The following is a 19,818-nucleotide window of genomic DNA, read 5'->3' as shown; positions in this document are numbered from 1 at the left end:
TCGCTGCACACTGTGATGGTGGTGGTCCTTTGGCTAAAGGCTTGTAATGACTCAGTGATCCTCCTCTTTCTCCCTTTCTGTATAGAACCTGACCTATGAGATTATACTGACACTGGGCCAGGCGTTTGAGGTAGCATATCAGCTGGCTCTGCAGGCCCAGAGGACCAAACCACACCAGAGCGTCCCAGCTGGATCTGGATCAGAGGTCATTGAGACCAAGTCCAGCAAACCTGTGCCCAAACCACGAGGCAGCATACGCAAAACAGCGGTGAGTTGGTTGTTAAAAGTGTTGCAGTAAAAACACCAAATCAAGCTGAAATATTGTTCAACATGTTCTCAAGCAAATTTGGAATTTTAAATCCTTTTTTACTTCTCTGTGCCAGAAAAAAATCTTTTTGTGTTTTGTGATTACATTTTCAGCATACGCCTACTTTTTTGGAAGCAAAAACGATGTTAGATTGCTTGCATCAGTCTACACCTCTCGACATCACTGTGGTTATGCTATGCTGATGTCCATCTGGGCATTAGCATTAAACCAATAAGAGGGAAGCTTGTGCTGAATATAAATGAGCTAAGTCCACCTCAGGGACAAGTCACACATTTCTAGCTGCAGCTTAATGATCACAATGATTTAACAATGTAATTCTGTTCAGTGTGTTTCATCTGTGTGGCTTTTTTTTTTCACATGTACATTTTTAAATGTGTTTAATCAGCACCTGAGCACACATGCACTTCATACTCAGTTACACACATCCACACCGATAAGCACATATAAGCTTCAAAATGCACCTGCAGTGTCTTCTGTGTTGTGTGCGACCTGTCAGACTCCTCATGTGTCATGCCTGTTAAAATCTGTGTCACTTTTCACGCCCTTTAAGTTCTTTGACTCTGTCGCTGCTTCTTCCTGGTTCTTTGTGCACTTTCCCTTTTCTCTTCTAATCTTCGTCTTCGTCTGGCTCGCTTCTCTTCCTCCTGGTGGTGTTTATTTCTCCCAGGACTCTCCTCTTCCTCTCGACAGTCGTTGCTGTTACTGTTACACCTGCACCAACCACCGTCCCTCCTTCCTACCGCTGCACTCTGCCAGCCATGCTGCCCAGGTGCTGCCTCCTATCCCATCCCCACCCTCCTCACCCACTCTTTTTTTTTTTTTTTTTTTTTGCCTTCCTGTCACAGCTTATTTTCTCTGACTTTCCTGAAAAGCCCGTAAACTTTTTTTGTCTGTTTATTTCACTATATTTTCACTGCTCTGTGTTGAAAACTACAAATCATGATGTATACTGGTAACTCCAACGCCCTCTAGTGACACGCTTGTAGTAAGACAGACAAAGTTTATATACTGTACACAGAATTCTTTTTGGGTGTTTTTACTTAAACTTTTACAGGGTTTTTTTTTAAGTCCCTTTATGATATACATAGAGAAAATTTTATTATGTTTTATCAATAAAAAGCCAGCAAAACTGGCTGCTCACTAATTACTCCCGAAAGTGCTCAGCAAAATGAGAACCAGGAAAAGTTAAAATTGCAAAAATTGCAAATCTCATAGACCCATATTTTTTATTGACATCTGAACACGCAAAACATTTTAACTGTTTACACTGAGAAAAACATAAGGTTGTTTTCTGGGAGATGAGGAAACCAGTTGCCGGACTTTCAGCAGAGAAATGTGTCCCATTCTTGTTGATTGTATCGTTTTTTTAGCTGCTCAGTAGTTCTGTGTCTTCTTTGTTGTATTTCATGGTGTGTCAACTGTTTTTAATTGTGAAAGGTCTGAACTGCAGTTCAGCACCGAAGCTATGCGGCTGTAATAGATGAAGTATGTGGTTTAGTTTAGTTTAGTCGAACTATGCAAGGCCTTCCCTGAAAAAGACATCTGGATGGAAGCATGTGTTGCTCTAAAACCTGTAGATACCTTTCGGCAATAGTGTTTTGCCATGTGTGCAAGCTGCCTATTTCATGGGAATGATCCACCCACATACCATGAGAGTTGCAGGCTTTTAAACTGAGCACTGACGGCGAGCCTGACGGTCCCTCTCCTCCAGAGGACTTTTCATCTGTGTTTTCTAAAAAGAATTTTAAATTTGGATTTGTCTGACCACATAACAGTTTTCCAAGTTGCCTCAGAGCTTTGGCTCAGAGAAGATGGCAGTGCATCACATAGTACTTCTGATCTTTTGAGCCCCAACTATTCTGAGAAGTGTTGCTGCCATCAAATTCAAAATGACTTAATGTTTTTCATGAAATAGTAAAAAGTATTAGTTAAAAACCTTTTTGTCTAATATAATAAATAAAATATGGGTTTATGAGATCTGCAAATCATTGCATCCTGTTTTCTTTACATTTTACGCAGCATTCCAACTTTTTTGGGATCGGGGTTGTAATTTTATGATAATTGATGGATAGGTGTGATGCTGCATCGTTTATGGAATCTGTTTAAACACAAACATCAACACTTTCATGAGTAAATGTGGTTAAATTTCACCACAAACAATTACAGTTTGTTGGCACAATAATACTTCATTGCTGCATTTTGAATCTAAGCATTACAAAAAGTGTAATCAGCCTCGTATGTGAAGATTCAGATATTTCATTGCTGTTTGTTTGTACTCACAGGGGGACATCGTGGACCAGGAAGGCGATTCTCAGTCCCAGGGTAGTGCCACGTGGCTCATGGACCCCAAGGAATCCAAGCGCACTATCAGCACTAAGTACGAGACCACCATTTTCTGAGTGGACCTCTCTTCCTCCTGGGCTCAGCCTCACCCTCCTTCCTTCCCCTCCTTCTGTGTGCCTTTCACTGTGACGCTGCCTCTTTCTCTGCGCTGGACCTCTGCTCCTCCCCACCGCCATCACTTGTTTCCTCCTCCGACAACACCATAGTCTGTGGCAACTGACCAGCTGTTGCCCCTTATGTTTAACTCCCAGCACCTTTACACTTTTTCTCGATTATTAATGCAACCCCTCCACCTCGCCCACCGTCTTCTAGCTGTCTAGTTGGTATCTCTTCTACTATGAGCCTGCCACTCACTTTCCCTTTTATTCCTCCTTTCTGTTTACCTTATATGCTTCCTCCAACAATGCTTCCCCCTTTTTTTTCTTTTTTTTTTTTTTTTTCTTCCCAACTGTCAACATCCCACTCTTTACTCTTGGTGATAAGCTCTCTCTTTTCTTAATGCTTTTCCTGCTCTGTTAGGCGACGGCCGCTCTGAGGCTTTTCACTCTGACGTTCCAACTCCTGACTTCACCGAGTGCTGAGAAAACTGATTTTTACCACAGCCAAGAGTGACCCACTGCACACATCCTGTACCTGGATGGACACGTTTCCTGAGGAAACTGTGAAACTGATCCTGTAATTCTATGCATCAGTCGGACTGTAGCATGTTTATGTTCGCAGGGATGCAGGTGTTATTGAGGTTAAATAAGATCAATTAAGGGCAAGGCTTTTTTTCTTCTTCTTCTTCTTATGGTCAGCTGCCTGCTTAAAGCCAAAAGAGGCCAAGATCCTAGCACTGTGATATGATCCTTTTGATGCTAATGAAGTAAGCGTTTTGGGGTGCGGTTTCTAGAGAGCATCAGAGGAACAGAATAGGGCACAGAGGCAGACATGGATCTGCATGTTAGTGGTCCTTGCTCCAAAAAAACAGCTCAGACTAATTCAAAACTGGCATGCCCTCAACTATCAGTCAGGATTTAAACTCAATGCTTCGTCTAGAGTGAACTAACTACACCTAAGCACTTACATAAAATCCCCAAGTTTGAAAGAATAAGTGCATTTTCCTCTCTCTTTTTTTTCCTTTCACAACAAATGCCTTCAGTGTTCATCCTGTCAGCATTGCCTTCCCCCCCCCCCCCCCAGTCATACCAGGTTAATGTTTCACAGATGCTTGGTGAAAAGAGTTAATCATTACGAAGGACGTAATCCATCACTATAGTGCTGTTTGTGTCCGTCGGTTTTACTTTATTTTAACTCCACTGCTTTGTGTGCGTGTGTCTGTGTCCCTTCCCTGTAGCTGACACTGTGGCCAATCCCAGACAGTGAGAAAAGGACAGGAATGAGCCCTGTTGAGTGGTGGGTAGGATGTTTTGCTGGATCATTGCCCCACTTCTCACCGAGCAGATCACATCAGCAGTCGGATTGTGCCCACAGTTACACACGGGCATGGAGAATAAGACGGATGTAAACCTTTCGCCAACGCAACACGCTCCCCCGGTTCATCAGACTTCTCCAACTTCATCACCCTGCACGCACGCACGCACACACACACGCACGCACACACCCGCCTCCATTTAACTTCTCGATGCTTAGAAAAGTGATGGTTGTTCCGTGCGACATTAGAGACAGATGTATTTGTTGTGTTGCGTGCATTTCCTCCGAAATGAACCATCACGTCCCACACTGAGAGTTGGTGTTTATCGTTTCAGGAAATGTACCTGCCGTTTTCAAAGCAGAACTTGTAGTTAAAGGGGAAGTTGCTGCAGAGATGAGGAACATTCACTTTTTATTATGAAACAAACTGTCAGACGAGAGACCTCACACTGTAGGTACACACTTCTTCCTGGGTTGTTTGTCCTGTATCCAAACATTTTAGCTGCTTTCATCACCGTCAGCTTGCATACATGTGTAACTGTGATAAAACAATGTAATCTTGCATGGGAGGAGCTCTCTTACCAAACTCAAGGGGCAAAGAAACTGACACTAAAAGACTGTTTTATATTGAAATAACGGGGGATGGCATTTATTTTACTGTGTGTGTGTGTGTGTGTGTGTGTGGGTGGGCGTTTACTTTTTTTATAGGACTATGATTTGTCCTAATGCTGGAACTGGATCAGGTGTGGTTCTTTCTCTCCTTCCCTGCCCCTTTGTTCAGTTAATCTCGACAAGATTATTCACCAAACCTGCCATGCAGGCCGGTACGACTCTAGATTTATAGCTGCAGACAAGAACAATAGGGCACGGCATGTTTCTCTAGCTAACTCCTAATATGTTGACTGTTAATGGTACTGTTTGGTCCACCAATCTGTATATGGGTGCATAGTCGGCTCATTTTGATTTAACTCTTGTATATGTGGTACATTTTTATCCGGCCAGTACGATAACTCTATGGTACACTGTCTTCAGCGCGCTGGTGTCAGCACCTTTAGCCATCAGCCTGGTCCTGCTCTGCTTTTGCACATTGCTGAGGATCAGGAAAGATATTTTGGGACTAATCTGATGACAACAATGATGAGAATGATATTGTACATGAATCTAGCGGTCTGTATTTTGATACTTGAATGATTTTTGTTTTTATAGATATCTATATATATATGTATGTATATGTATGTATGTATGTACGTATGTAATTTTTGACACTTGTCAAAAAAGAGAAAAGGACTATGTCTTATAAAGTTAAACATATCGTGAATAAATACCCTGTGATTTAAAAAAAAAAAAAAAACATTAAAAAAAGAAGGCTGAGAACATGACTCAGAAGAGGGACCTCACTTCAGAGAAAAAGATTGTAAATAATCTTGGGCTTCCAATCTTTTTTATGATTATTTTTCATAATTGTACAACTAATAAATGGTACAGTTAGAATCGTTGTCTCTGGATGTTTATTAGGACATTCTTTGTTCTTGTTTTAACGGCTCTTCCTCCAAATTTGGGTAAATTTCTGATGGATTTACAGCTCTGTTGCAGTCTTTAAGGGTAAGTGATGCATGAGTGTCAATGCATTCAGAGTATCTCGATTTGGCTCAGGGCAGCCGAGGTTAGTGGACGTCTTCCAATGAAATGTTTGCTCTTCACCCCATCTCCACATCATAAACTTCTCTGCAACAGCTCAGTGGATTTACAAAGGAAATATGTATTACAGCTGCTTCTTCTGTCAGTCTATTAAAAAAAAGTTCATTAAATCAGAACAAAGAAACTTTTTATTTGAACTGAAGTTCACTTTTCAGCACAGGATTATAAACACAACAGTTTTGCTTTTCTTTGCCCCTTTGACCTCGGTCACCTTCAGTTTTATTACTGCTGTCACCTTTTAAACCTTACATAACCCATATTGTGCTTTTGACTTTGTGTTCATGTTTAGCTTTATCGGCTCAAGTTAATTTAAATATTGCGAAGGTTTTAAATTGCCCCAACTTCTGGTTGTGCTTTGACAATTATTTTTATCTTTGCTATGAGGGAAATGAGTCGGAAGAAAATTGCTGCAGCTATAATTTGAATGCCAGCTGCGGTGAAATGTCAACAACAAGACGTTGATGTGTTTACTCAAAATAATTATTACATTTGTGAATGTAAACTGAAATAGACTTTTAATGTTGACTGAATAGAAGTTCTAATGTTGGTTTTGGGGGAGAAAAGGCAAATCTCACTCAGTTTATTTAACAAAATATTTAAACGCGTGGTTTAAATACCTGATGTTTTCCGTGTATTACAAAGTATTTCCAATTAAACTTGTTCATTGTTTTTAACAGCAAATCCAACTGCCAAGAGTAAATTCAGTTTGTTCTGTAATCTGAGTAATGAGTATGTCTTTAAAAAATGTCAAACTATGGCTGCGTCTTTGATGTGACTGCTGGCATGGAAAAAAAATGTACTAGCAGCGGCCCAATGACAGATGAGATGATGGAGATGTTTACACATCTGTCACAGACATATGCTGCTGTTCCTGGAAAACAGATGCTGACTGTGAGATCTGATCCACAGATGTTCTGCTTTGCTCACAGAAATCACACAGACTGTGTGTGGTATCTGGCCTGTAAAAATGGAAAAAATTATTACTGAAATAAATGTTTGGTGGTAGTAATTTTACAATCAGAGGCTGAGAATCTAGGTTACCTTGTTTTCTCACAGAAGTTGTGTTGTAGTCATGTTGGTCAGGCAGGCTGAAATAGCTCCGCATCTACTGGATGGATTTCCATTGCATTTCCCACAGAAACAAATGTCCTAAAGCAACAGTCTTTAATGGCTCTGATTAACCTCTTAATTTCCTAAGGTTGACACACTCATGTTTTAGTATTAATTGCAGTGAAAATTGATGCAGATGTTCCTGTTCCCCTCAAGATAGTTCAATTTTGATTTTGTGCTCTAATTTCCTACTTCTTCTGCTACTCAGTGATAAAAATCTTAGAAACGTGGTGTCAAGCCAGATACTTACTCTGGATGGCATTACATTGGCTTCCAGTAACACTGTGAAGAACCTTGGAGTCATTTCTGACCAGGATAGATCTTTCAGTGTTCATATTACACAAATATATAGGACAGCATTGTTGCAATTGTGCAATATCTCAAAATTAGAAATGTGCTGTCTCAGAGTGTTGCTGAAAAATTAGTTCATATTAGTTCATTACTTCTAGACTGGAATATTACAATTCATTATTTTCAAAACTCCCTGAAAGGCCTTCAGTTGAGCCGAAATGCTGCAGCAAGATAACTGACGGAGCACATTTCTCCCATACTGGCTTCTCTTCATTGGCTGCCTGTTAAATCCCGATATCCTGCTCCTCGCATACAAGGTTTTGAATAATGAGGCTCCATCTTATCTTAAACACCTCATAGTACTGTACCACCCCAATAGAGCACTTCGCTCTCAGACTCGCGGTTCCTAGAGTATTTAAAAGTAGAATGAGGGGCAGAATGTTCAGCTTTCAGGCCTCTTGTCTGTGGAAGCAGCTCCCAGTTTGGATTCGGGAGACAAACACCCTTTCAAATTTAAAGATAAATCTCTATTTGATGAAGCTTATAGTTAGGGCTGGATCAGGTGAGCCTGAATCCTCCCTTAGTTATGCTTCAAAAGGCCAAGGCTTCTGGGGGCTTCCCATGATTTAATTCAATTTTATTTATACAGCGCCAAATCACAACAACAGTCGCCTCAAGGTACTTTATATTGTAAGGTAGACCCTACAATAATACATAGTGAGAAAAACCCAACACTCATAAGACCCCCCCCCCCCCCCTATGAGCAAGCACTTTGGTGACAGTGGGAAGGAAAAACACTCTTTTAACGGGACGAAACCTCCAGCAGAACCAGACTCAGGGTGGGGCAGCCATCGGCCACGACCGGTTGGGGAGAGAGAAGGAAGACAGGATAAAGACATGCTGTGGAAGAGAGCCAGCGATGAATAACAAGTATGATTCAGTGCAGAGAGATCTATTAACACATAATGAGTGAGAAAGGTGGCTGAAGAAGAAACACTCAATGCATCACGGGAAACCCCCAGCAGCCTACACCTATTGCAGCATAACTGATCCAGCCCTAACTATATGCTTTAGCGAAAAGGAAAGTTTGAAGCCTAATCTTAAAAGTAGAGATGGTGTCTGTCTCCCGAATCCAAACAGGAAGGTTTGGATGTACTGAGTATTTCTTTTTCACTCACTATGTGTTTATACACCGCTCTGCACTTATCACCAGTTATTATTAAACCGTGGCTCTTTTCCACAGCTTGTCTCTAGTCCTGCCTCCCTCTCCTCATCCACAACAAGTGGCGACAATGGCCGCCCCTCCCTGAGCCTGATTCTGTTAAAAGGTTTTAAAAGGGAGTTTTTCCTTCCCACTTTTGCCAGGTGCTTGCTTATAGAGCCTCATCTGATTGTTGGGGTTTTGCTATTATTGTAGGATTATATTGTATTATTCATATTTTTATATTATATTGTATTATTGTAGCGCTTTTACTTTACAAGTAAAGGGCTTTGAGACGACTGTTGTGATGTGGCGCTATGCAAATCCAATTGAATTACAGTACATTGGTTTAAATATGTTATTAACATGCTTATATATAGCTATATATAATGTTATAATAACTTAATATAAGTGACAGTATTCAACACAGAAAAGTAAAAGGTGAAAAATCATTTGAGGTTTCGCTCGTTTTAATGCTATTCTCCTATTGGCTCTTCCTTGGAAAAGTCTCAGTCGCCCAGTTCTCTGATTGGCCACAAACCAACCTGTGCGGAAGTTAATTGCCTCACCTGGCCGTAAGCCTCTCACACCTCTCCCGTCTGTCACTCGCGTAGTTTTACTTCCAGGAACAGCGCTGTCGGGGGAGTGAGGCGCACCGCAGCTATGGACTGACAGCAGCGCAGTTTCACCGACCTTTTTCTGGTAAGTTATCAGGAAACTGTCCTCTTAAAAGCGAAATGTGCTCGTTTAGGGTGTAATCATTGGTTACAATGGAGGCAACGACGAAATAAAGTTGTGTGAAAGCTCGTAAGTCTACTTTATGAAAATACAGTGATCATTTAGAGTGGTTCGTGTGTGTAAGTGTGCGCGCTCCATTTGTTCAGAGCAGATTTTACCATCAGGTGTAACATAATGTTTTTGTGTTTGTTTTTTTTACTTAGTTTGTAAGTTTTGACCCTGGAGTGTCATTTTGTGTCTGTTCGGGTGGAGGAGAGTGCAGCAGGAATAGAGAGACGTGTAAGATATTCAGCAAAAGACTAAAATCAGTATCAGAAATGCTCCGATATGCATTACTTATTAGTTTTTATGTTCTAAATTTGTTTTTAGAGATAACACAACTGACCATAGTGTTTAGACCCTGGTTATCTATGTCAGGATTAATGCAAATATTTGCTCATAAATGTCACTAACAGTCATTTTAATGGAACAAGTGTGAACAGTAAAGACATGTTTCTGTTCACTCAAACAGGCTGTGAGTTGCACAACCCAATGTTAACCATGAATCTTTGTTTATTGTTAATCATTAAACCAGCTCTGGCTGGCTGGCTAACCTTGAATACATACTTAACATTTTTGAGTTTTTCAATAAGGCACTGTGATTTGTTATCAAAAGCTATCAATCATTATCCTGGGTTTTTAATAAGTCTAGCTCACAAACTGTGCAGCTGTTCTCACATTTAAGGCCTGGAGCTGATCCTCCCTTTTCATATTTTAAAGGTTTCATCCACTCATGTGTTTGGCTTCATTTAAGAGTTGTGTCGAAGACATGGAAGCAGGCAAAGTGACATTCCTGTCACTATTAAATCCTGACTCAGCTGTGGGTGCAGTGTGCTTTGCCAGTGCTCCAGTTTGAGAGGTGTTGCCTGCTCAGGTTTGGACAAAGGGAGGGATGATAATTAGCTGCTTACTGTGGGAGGCCGGTGTGTGCTTTGTCAACTAGCTTTTGTTTCCAGAAAACATGTGGGAATGTGGGGGTTGATGATCAGGTTTTTCATCAGCTGCCTTTGCTAAGTTTTCATGTCATCAGGTCAAAAGTGCCATGTACAGAAGATAGAGCTGATAAGTTCAGTGAACAAAGGAAAAGTCTGTCACTGTCTTTGCATGACTCAAATCTTAAAAGTAATAAGGTGAAAAAGCTGACGGTAAAATTGAAAAATAGTTACATGTCCTCTAAAAATGTATTTCATTTTCTTCAATGTAGTGTTTAATGCTATTTAAAAAAAAAACATGCTTTTTAATTAGATGCAAGATTTCAAAACACAAAAGTCATAGAAAATCCCCCACTTGTTACCCAATCTTACTGTTCGGTAATATTTCAAATATTTCACTTGCAGCAATAGAATTATGGTGGCTCTTTATGGGCCCACAGGAAGTGTTAGTTTTTAGCTTTTTTAAGTGTTGTTTTTATGAGAATGTTCGATGTACATTATAATTCTTATTCTGACAGAGTTATGTATTGTTTTTGCTGAATGAGCCTCAGAGTGTCTGAGTTTCTCTCACTTCTCGAACCACATTAATTTACTATTGCACAAATAAACTAAAGCTGTGACACACAGCATGTTATTTTGGGGGATAATTTGCATGCAGGCGCAGCAGGGTATGAAAAGAAACTTTAATTCTGTTACTCTTGTATTTTTAATAAACATAATGGTGTTGCTTGTGCTTCCACAAACATACCTGAACTGGCTGCAGCACTATGTGGTAAATAAGTTCTATACCAGGTTGTAAAATTGCTTTTTTAAGTAAAATTATCAATTTGTCTGACCCATTTAGCTTTAGAGTTAATTAGCTAAAAAACTTTTGACGACCATTGTCAACAATTTTTCCTCTAGCCCTAAAAAACACCTACTTGAAGTTGCCTTTTCTTTATGCTCTCATTAATAATCAACCTGTTGGTTTGGTTGATTTTTTTTATTTTATTTTTATTTTTTTACGACTAGCATACTTTCCTCATGCCTGACCTGCCAGTAGTGATACGCAAAAGATAGGGAGCGGAGGCACAAGCATGCAGTAACACAACATATCTGGATTCTTAGCACAAATTTGCCATGATGTGAGGTATACCGTGTGTATTTGCAAGTAAGAGCGTTTGATTGTTATATCATAATGGCTGAAATACTGATTATTAAGGGATGCTGACAGCACTGTCTGCTTGCGATGACGAGTTCATTTTCCTGATTTGTAGAAATATCTTAAAGACCAAACCAGTAATGAATTATAAATACATAAATACACTGTTATAAGTGGCAAAAAGAAGGAAAGCACAATTAAGCACAAGCAAAATTAATTATTAAGTCTGAAGATGCCAAAAGAAATATGCGACAATGGTCTCCATAAGAGGTCTTTTCTGTTGGCATACAGGTGAGTTTAATTATTAATAAATGAAACATTTAATCTGTTTCCTGTGAAAGACATCACTATGCATGACAGATATGCATAACTGAAAATATTCTCCACTTCACAGCTACTCACCTTTAATGCGTGCCTCGATCCACATTTTTTTTTTAAAAAGGCGAAAAAGTTTTAGATCAACCATTATTTTATTTAATGACTCAATTAGCATAACTAGATTTGCTTAATATATCATAGTGACCATGACAGCACATTTGAATCATGTTACAAAAATAAGACAGCCATTACATTATGAGGATCATTAAACTATCAGCTGTAATTTATGACCTTAATTTATCACAATAATTGTAAAGATGCTGTTTTGTTTAGCAACTAATTCTCTAGCTATATTTAGCCTCAAACTAAGGCTTCATCGGTCAGTGGTCAAAGAAATGAACATTTTCCACTGTGGAGACAGTAGTGACTCACAAATTTCATCTGATTGTAGTTTCATGCTTTTGTCCTTGACATTTCAGATTTTTCCTGAGACAGACTTTCAGTGAGATTTACACAAACGAAACAGGGCCGCGAAGAGCATGTGATGCCCTCATCTTCCTTCATGTGCAATGCCAAAGAGTGACACGTGGCCAGGTGGTGTTCCCGTAGCAACATGGACAGCGCAGGAAGCTCGGACAGTGTAATCAGCACGAACTCTGGCTATGTGAGTGCCGCTGTAGCACTTTATCTCAGTCGTCTGTATCACTGACTCTCTCGTACAGAACAAACACAAATGCTTCTGTCCTCAACTGGAAGAGAATAAAGAAATAATTGAGATTTGTGAAGTCTGAGAGATGAGAGGAACTGAATTTGTAATTGGTGAAAGGTTCTCATGTTTAGTCAGTGAGGAGCCTTCAAAGGGTTTCAGCACATGTTTTCATAAATGAAGTATAAACAACACCAGCAGCCACCTGAAATATTTTTTTTTCCAACAGGCTAATATAGAATAAGAGAAAACTAGGAGATGGATGGGAGTTGTTCCTTTGGATCTGTTTGACCTACTGCATATTTAACACACAGACTACCAGCTGGGTTCCCTGGGGATCCCATGAATTATTTACTGTAAGAAGAAATCACAATAGCAAACGTTATTTCTTCTTGGAGTATTATTACATATGGTAAAAAATGGAAAAGTTGCAATTAATTTGCATACTTTGTACCTAATCTTACAGATTTAATCTACATTATTTCTTAAAAGCTTATTTATCATCCTTTGGTTCTGGTGCCAATGAGTTTAATCATTATTTGTGCTGAATTTATATGATGAAACCAATTCAGTTTCATTTTGACTTCAATATAAAATAACTGAAATAAACACGCAAAAATCAATCGGTATCCCTGAAATGTAATCCGTCCAGTTTGCTCTTGGTCTGCCCTAAGGCCTCCTCCCTGTAGGAGATGCCTGAAACACCTTGTCTAGGAGGTATCCTGGTCAAAGGCCAAACCACCTCAACTGGCTTCTTTTGAGGAAAAGGAGTAGTTATACTCAATGCCCCTCCCAGATAAGCTCCCAACTCTATCTCTACGGGTGAGCATAGACACCCTTTGGAGGAGACTAGTGAGTCACTACACAGAATTTCACCCTTTTCTGGCTGAGAACCACGGCCTTAGACTCGTAGGTCCTAATTCTCATTCTTCATGCTTCACACTCAGTTATAAACCACTCCAGTACGAGCTGGAGGCCGCCGGCTGATGTAGCCAAGAGAACCACATCGTCTGCAAAAAGCAGAAATGAGAACTTGAGACTACAGAATTCAACACCCTCTACCCCTTGACTGTCCTTAGAAATCTTTGACAAAGGACAGCCCTGATGGAGTCCAGCACCCATCAGGAACAAGTCTGACTTTTTGCTGCCAATGCAAATTAAGCTGTCACTAGAAACAAGTCAAACTAATGAAGCTAAACACATAATACAGGCAGTTATCACACCTAGTTTGCCTCATGCTATGCTCCGGGCATGCTGGTATGTGACTGGAGGAGTTTCTTCCTGCCTGTCTTTGTTTCGGGATTTTCCAGCTGAATGCTGGACATCAGCAGGTGGAGTTTTTCACGCTATTAGAAGGGTCATCGCTGCTGAGACTGGAGCTTGCAATATAGCTTTTTATTTGTGGCGTGATCAGAGCACAACTCAGCTGTTTCAGGTAGATCTCGTGACACTCTCATTTCTGATAACGTCCAGTCTGGGAAGTTCCCTATCCAGCTAATAAATGCAGTAGTGGAGTCTTTCTTCTTCTAACATGACTGACAGACTCCTCCCTCCCACCCCACACACCAGCACTGTGTGGTAATTTAAATTAGAGCCTATGACAAACTGAATAAGATGTTATATTTATTAAAACTGTATGGGGAGAATTTGGTATTTTTAAAAAAGCTTTAAGAAATGCAAAACAGTCGTGTGATAATATGAGAATCAAATCGTCATGAAAAATACACATGATAGGAAAAAATATTTTTTGTGCAGAGTGAAGACAGCATGGACCACTTATCTGCAGAGGAGAGGGCATGTCTCACGTATCTGGAAGAAACAATCGAAGCGCTGGAGACGCAGGAGGACAGCGGCGTATCGAATGATGAATCACATCATGAGAGTCTAACAGAAAAAGCAGATCAGATGAGAGTAAATGGTATGTGATGTGCTGTTGTGTATATTTTCTTGTGTACCTTTATTTGCTTCACAGATGCACAGTTTGTGCTGCAACACTAACTGTTGTAATTGTGCTTTTCTTAATTAGACATTTCCACTTTGATGCTTAATGGCTCCAAACGCGACCAGAAATCATTTCTAAGTGATGAAGTGCCCACAGCACCACCTGCATCCACAGCATTAGCCACAGAAGGAAAAACTCAGCTAAATCAAATCTCTGAACCACAAGACAGTCCTCTAATCCCTGAATCTTCTACTGATACCAGAATCCACTCATCAGCTATACAGACTGAGATGTCAAGCTCAGCCACAAATGAAGATGCTGATCCTGAGAGTGTCAAAAGTACAATTGTTTGTCCAGGACCATCTACTGACACCTCTGAGATTGATCTGAGTGTAATTCCACCTCCCTTAAACTTTAGGGATGAGCCTGACTCTCCTTCACAGCCTGTGAAAGTAAAAGACCTTACTCCATCTGTGGGAATTTCCAGGAAAAAGCCGGGAATAACCTTTGATTTGGAGCAGATTCGTCAGAGGGCCTCTGTCAAGAAAGATTTGACAAGCCCTGTGACCAAGGTGCCTCAAATCAAACCTCAGCCTGAGTCTCTCAGTCTGCTCACAAGTTCACAAATTGTTGCTCCAGCGTCTCCTGAAAGTGCAGAGCCCAAAAGTCCACCTGTTGTGGCCCCAAAGCCTAAAAAGCTTCCCCCCAACATTATTCTGAAATCTCACAAGATGACTAACTCTGATGGAAACTCAGCGCATCCAGTGCTCAACAGCAGTGAACAGCGGCCATTCTTGGATCCTCACAAAGTTCGCATGGAGGCTCTCAGAAAGCTTGGACTGCTTAAAAGCAGTGAGGAAGAATCGATCCCAAACCAGAGCTCTAAACTTCCTCTCAAAACCAGAGTGTCTTGGGCAGCTTCATCTTCTTCTTCTCCTCCAATTAGCCCTGCAGCTCCAAATGAACCACCGTCATCACAGTCTTATAACCTTCCCCCTGACTCTGTTACTGTCCAGCCTTTGAACCCTGGTGCTATATTACCATCAAACACTTCTACTGCTCTTACAGTTCTGGATCCTGATATTCTCCCAGCACCTGCTGATTTCAGTGACCCCACTGAGCTTTCTCCTTCAGAAAATCAACCATCTGCTGTCAAAGATGCCACTTCTCTTACCTATTCTGGCCTGGTCAAGCAGCTGACACCGCCAAAGGTCAAATCAGCCAGCCTCGGGCGCGCTGAGGTGGGTATAAGCAGATATACAGCAGGTCAAGACTACAGTGAGGCTAGTCAGGGCACCAGCATTAATCAGAACCTCAACCAGCTGCGTAACCATCGACCACGCCCCGCCTCTCTTGGGAGTAAGAAGGAGTTCTCAAGTGCTCAAGGAGAGGGTTTGGAGGCAGAGCCTTCCATTACTAAAGAGCCAGCCTCACAGAAGGCCTTGCCTGCCCACACTGCCTTGCATCACTCCAGAGACACTCAGAAACTGCCTCGATCACAAGGTATCAGCGTGCTGATCTGCCCTCGTTCAGAAAATGAAGAGGACCGCCGTGGGGCCCTGAAGAAGCTCGGACTGCTAAGAGATTGAATATGCACCTCATTTATCTGTCAGACTACTTTAAGATGATGTATGTTAAGAAACATACCAGAGTTTTCTACATGATTAATATGGACAGTTTAAAAAAAAAAAAAAAAGCTTTCAGGAAGCAGCTTAACCACATATTTATGCATTTTTTATTTTACTGCATTGACAAAACTTGGAATTAAATGACTGTCAAGGACATTATTGAATGTACTTTTTACCTATATTGTACAACCTTATTTCCAATGTTTTTTTTCCCACAGAACTAGCAGTCAAGGATATTTTTAATATTCATTAACTGTCACTGTGATATATGTACTTTTGTAAAGTAAATGATGTTGCTTTTATGAGACAATAGCGAGTTATTTAGCCATTTCAGTTTATTTTGTGATGTCCCTCGCTGTGTGCTTTCAAAGGGTCTCTTTGTACTTCTCCTTTTAGGTACTTCCATGTGTTGCTGTTGTGTTATGTAATTTGATTTTCACTTCCTACAGTCTGTTAGACTTTTCATCTGGTTTTGTTTCCTTTTACAAAGCGCTGGCTAGTACTCAGATTTGTGCATTTACTGTGAACTGCACTGAACCTATTTGCTTTGTAGAGTTTGTATCATAACTAGAAAATGCTGTTTTTCTCTTTAAATCAATGGATATGGGGAAGGGATGTTCGGGAACATACCTTACCGTAACTCAAAGCACATAGTCGGTGAGCACTGGGTGAGAAGGATCTAAAATGTTTTTTGCATGGCTGAATAATGATGCATAAGCTTGTTACATAGCAGCTACATGTCTGGAGTTAATGGGTCGACAAGTTGCAGGCATTTATTGCATCTTTTATTTAAACCATAAACTGACTGCTTTCTGAATGTCATTGTTTTGACTCCTTTTGGTCATTTTTTTAAAACGCAGATGCGTCTGTCATATCGAATCAAAACTTGAGGCACCAGTTTTGTGGCTCAGCCTCAGCAACTTTATCTGATGTGCTGATGAGTGAACTAGTACAGCCTGTTTTTCACCTCGCGGTTCAGCCTTCATGGAACATCTTTGCTGCTCATGATGGCTCATTTACGAGCCGACGGTTTGTCTGAAAAACATTTTATTGCTGCTGCAGGCTTTTTAGACAAATAGAATTGCTCTTTCCTGTAATTTGCCGGTGAGGTCACCTACTTCTGTGAACGCAAGCTCAATTTGAAAAAGTGTTTTATCTGAGCAGCTGTTTACAGCAGGGTGCAGAACTACAGAGCTAATAAAGAACAAAGCAGGGACTGGATCAACACATTTGGCTATTTTTGGAACTAAACTTTCCAGACAGTACTGATGGAAAAAATGAGCAAAATTAAAATTTTCTTGGCGTGTCCAGGCGGATAACAATGACTCCTCTTTAATTGTCCAATTAGAAATTAGCAAGGTGAAGGTGCGCTGTCTCTGCATGGCTGGATCAGTGCCAACAGTACTGTGTCATTGTTGTAATTCTTTGAGCCCTGCCCTTGATACCAGCCCTTAACTCACAAATCGTTTTGTTCTAATCCTGATAACGCCTAGGACAGCTTTGCAGCATGATTTTTTCCAGCCTCTAGTTTGCGTTTTCTACACTAAGAATATTTCCATGCTTTTTTGTTTAAAGTCTAAAAATATTTTTATAAGAAAGTAAATCCTTGATCTCGAGCTCCCAGTCGCAATTTTTAATATGAGCCGAGTGGAAATTTGAATATTGTTTTTAATATTTTACATCAAGAGATGAAGCACATTTGTTTAATTCGGAGTTGAATAGTACTTACTGTTTTGTTCCAGACACCAAGAAGCTAGTATGTAAAGTATCAGTGGTTTATTTTTGTTTAGCTCAAAGTGAACATCCTCATTCCCTATAAACCCAAGAGAAGAGAAAGCAGCTACAGTGGGTGCCGTCAGACTGACACAGGCAGCTTTGTGCTGCACTGTGGCGTGTTGGTATGTGAGCTATTTTTCCTTTCCACCTGAGTGCAGCAGACCTGACTGACAAGGACTCAATGACAGCAACTGTCAGCTTTCACAGTTGTTCTCCTAGGATCCTGAAACAGCCACTATGAGAAACATACCATAAAATTCTGCCTACAGAGAAAATAAAAACTTTTAGTGATTGGTATGAAATGTGACAGAGGTGAACAAGAGTCTACAGAGCGAACACCTGTCCATCATTCTCCAGCAGTAATGTTCAAACTGTGGGGCACAGGAGAGTCGAAGGGGGCAGCGATACGTTTGGCTTGCTTATTAGCACTTGCATGTGACACACAGCTCTACCAAACTTCAGAATGTTCAAGATTTCAGTTACCTATCACGATGTCCATGTGTGCTCTTAAAAAAATACCCACATAACAACTGGCTTGAGTATTGTACATTTTTATGTTTTCTTCGGTGTAAAAACAATCCTGTGATATTTTTCTGAACATTCATGGGTGCACTGCAGTCAGGGACAATGTATTCTTTCAGTTTATATCAAATTATGCAAAGCATAGTTCTAAAATTTGGATGCAAAAAATAAAAAAAAGAATGATCATGTACAAATATGAGTGAAATTTTACAGTATCCATTATTTTATTATCCAAAATTTTCAATATACAATTTTAGAGTGTGTTTATATCACTGTAACACTGAGACAATCTTTGTTTTCTGAAATCCTGGAGGACGTTTTAGCCGTTACAGCAGGAGGAGCACAAGTTTGGTAGTGATTGTTGGATCCACTAAAGAGAGGATCTACTAGTGTGTGTACATGTGTGTACGCATACTAGGACATTTAATAAAACTGACTCTTCATTAATCATATTTATTCCTTCTGCTCTGACGAGTCAAAACCTCACGTTTGTATTACTTTCTCACTTTGAAACCTGCAGCCACTAGAGTGCAGTCTAGATTCATATGTGGGTAGAACCGCAACCGCTTACGCTGTATCCATAATGGCAGAGGGCCATATGTTGCTGTTGCACATTTGAATTTGTGCACAGATGTGATTGATTTTTTTTCTCCTTTTATTTCTCAAATAAACTGCACACAGAAAAAGTGCTTAATTAAATATTTCGATTTAAAAAAATATGGAGTAAAGTGAAAACAGATCAGTTTCTCTGTGTACCATTCACTTTTGTAATAACGGGTGTCTTTCATTTATTTGCTTTTTATATGTATCCTTGAAAAGACCTCTAACTGCATTTATGGATGAGATTAGACTATCCCACCAGATAATCTGACATTATGGCACATCAGTGAGGATTAAAATGCATTTGCTGTAGGCCTAGACCAGGACAAAGTAAGTCTGCATCAAAGGGGGTTTCACTACCAAAAATGTGAGCCAGAAAGTTCAAGTTTTAGTTTCAAGCTTAGTCATTAAAAGTGTGTGTGTGTGTGTGTGTGTGTGTGTGTTTGTGTACGTATGTGGGAGGAAGGTTCAGTTTACCAATTAACTGAGCTATTCAATCTCACTAAACATGCTTTTCTGTGGAAAATTGGACCTGTTGCATCTTAGATGTTTTGTCTTTCTTCGGGGTAACATGGCGGTGCGGTGGTTAGCGCTGTCTCTACCATTGCTTCTCGGTTTAGATTGCTTAGGCGCCTGAGGTCTTCTGGTGTAGAGCTGCCTGTTCCCTCTGTGCCTCATTTGATTGCTTTAACTGATTATTTGGCCATAAATATGGATGTGGTTAGATAAGAAAAAAAGGATGGACTTTCTTTATAAACCTTTTTTTCTTTAAGGGGAACAAAAACACTTTGGAGGCAGCTGTAACCATGGGTTTTATCTTTGCAACAACATCCCGTTATCTTTTCTTTTTTCTTCTAGACAAAATGATTCATTCGAAATGATTCATTTCAGAGTATTAGCATATAGTGGGAGAAATGAATAGGGGTGATTTGCGGGAAGTTTTTACTCATCAACATTTCAGCCTGAAACAGTTTAAAGGAGAATTGAAGTTTGATATTTTACCAGTTATACATGGAGTAAAATCTCAAAGGTTTAGTTATATTTTATATTTTATGATGCATAGATGAGCTAAATCTCCACAAAGCTCCTTGT

At 40.1% G+C, this 19,818-nt stretch overlaps 2 protein-coding genes across 13 annotated transcripts in view; both read left to right on the top strand.

The window, feature by feature from the left end:
- Nucleotides 1-5,575, top strand: part of anks1aa (ankyrin repeat and sterile alpha motif domain containing 1Aa) — a 64,513-nt gene extending 58,938 nt beyond the window's left edge. For 5 of the 11 annotated variants that reach the window (XM_084917928.1, XM_084917930.1, XM_084917935.1 and 2 more), the window contains 3 exons: nucleotides 86-268; nucleotides 996-1,097; nucleotides 2,611-5,575. In XM_084917928.1, coding sequence (XP_084774054.1) covers nucleotides 86-268; nucleotides 996-1,097; nucleotides 2,611-2,727 — 402 coding nt within the window. In that variant the 3' untranslated portion in view covers nucleotides 2,728-5,575. The remainder of the gene's footprint in view (nucleotides 1-85; nucleotides 269-995; nucleotides 1,098-2,610) is intronic. The other 6 variants (XM_084917936.1, XM_084917937.1, XM_084917932.1 and 3 more) reach the window with 5 other exon arrangements.
- A 3,289-nt stretch (nucleotides 5,576-8,864) lies between these two features.
- LOC146364634 (specifically androgen-regulated gene protein) lies at nucleotides 8,865-18,304 on the top strand. Of its 2 annotated transcripts, XM_084918101.1 has the most exons (4): nucleotides 8,865-9,086; nucleotides 12,032-12,216; nucleotides 14,014-14,176; nucleotides 14,285-18,304. In XM_084918101.1, the coding sequence occupies exons 2-4, from the start codon at nucleotides 12,166-12,168 to the stop codon at nucleotides 15,787-15,789; spliced, it is 1,719 nt and encodes a 572-aa protein (XP_084774227.1). In that variant the 5' UTR covers nucleotides 8,865-9,086; nucleotides 12,032-12,165; the 3' UTR covers nucleotides 15,790-18,304. The 2 variants fall into 2 exon arrangements, with proteins under 2 accessions (XP_084774227.1, XP_084774228.1); XM_084918102.1 differs by lacking the exon at nucleotides 12,032-12,216 and having other exon boundaries at nucleotides 8,866-9,086.
- Nucleotides 18,305-19,818: the final 1,514 nt, after the last annotated feature.

Source organism: Perissodus microlepis, chromosome 20, assembly GCF_051167445.1.
Source record: "Perissodus microlepis isolate ML-2025 ecotype Zambia chromosome 20, ASM5116744v1, whole genome shotgun sequence".
NCBI lineage: Eukaryota > Metazoa > Chordata > Actinopteri > Cichliformes > Cichlidae > Perissodus > Perissodus microlepis.
Note: the sequence above shows the minus strand (reverse complement) of the source record. Positions and strands in the feature narration are given on the sequence as shown.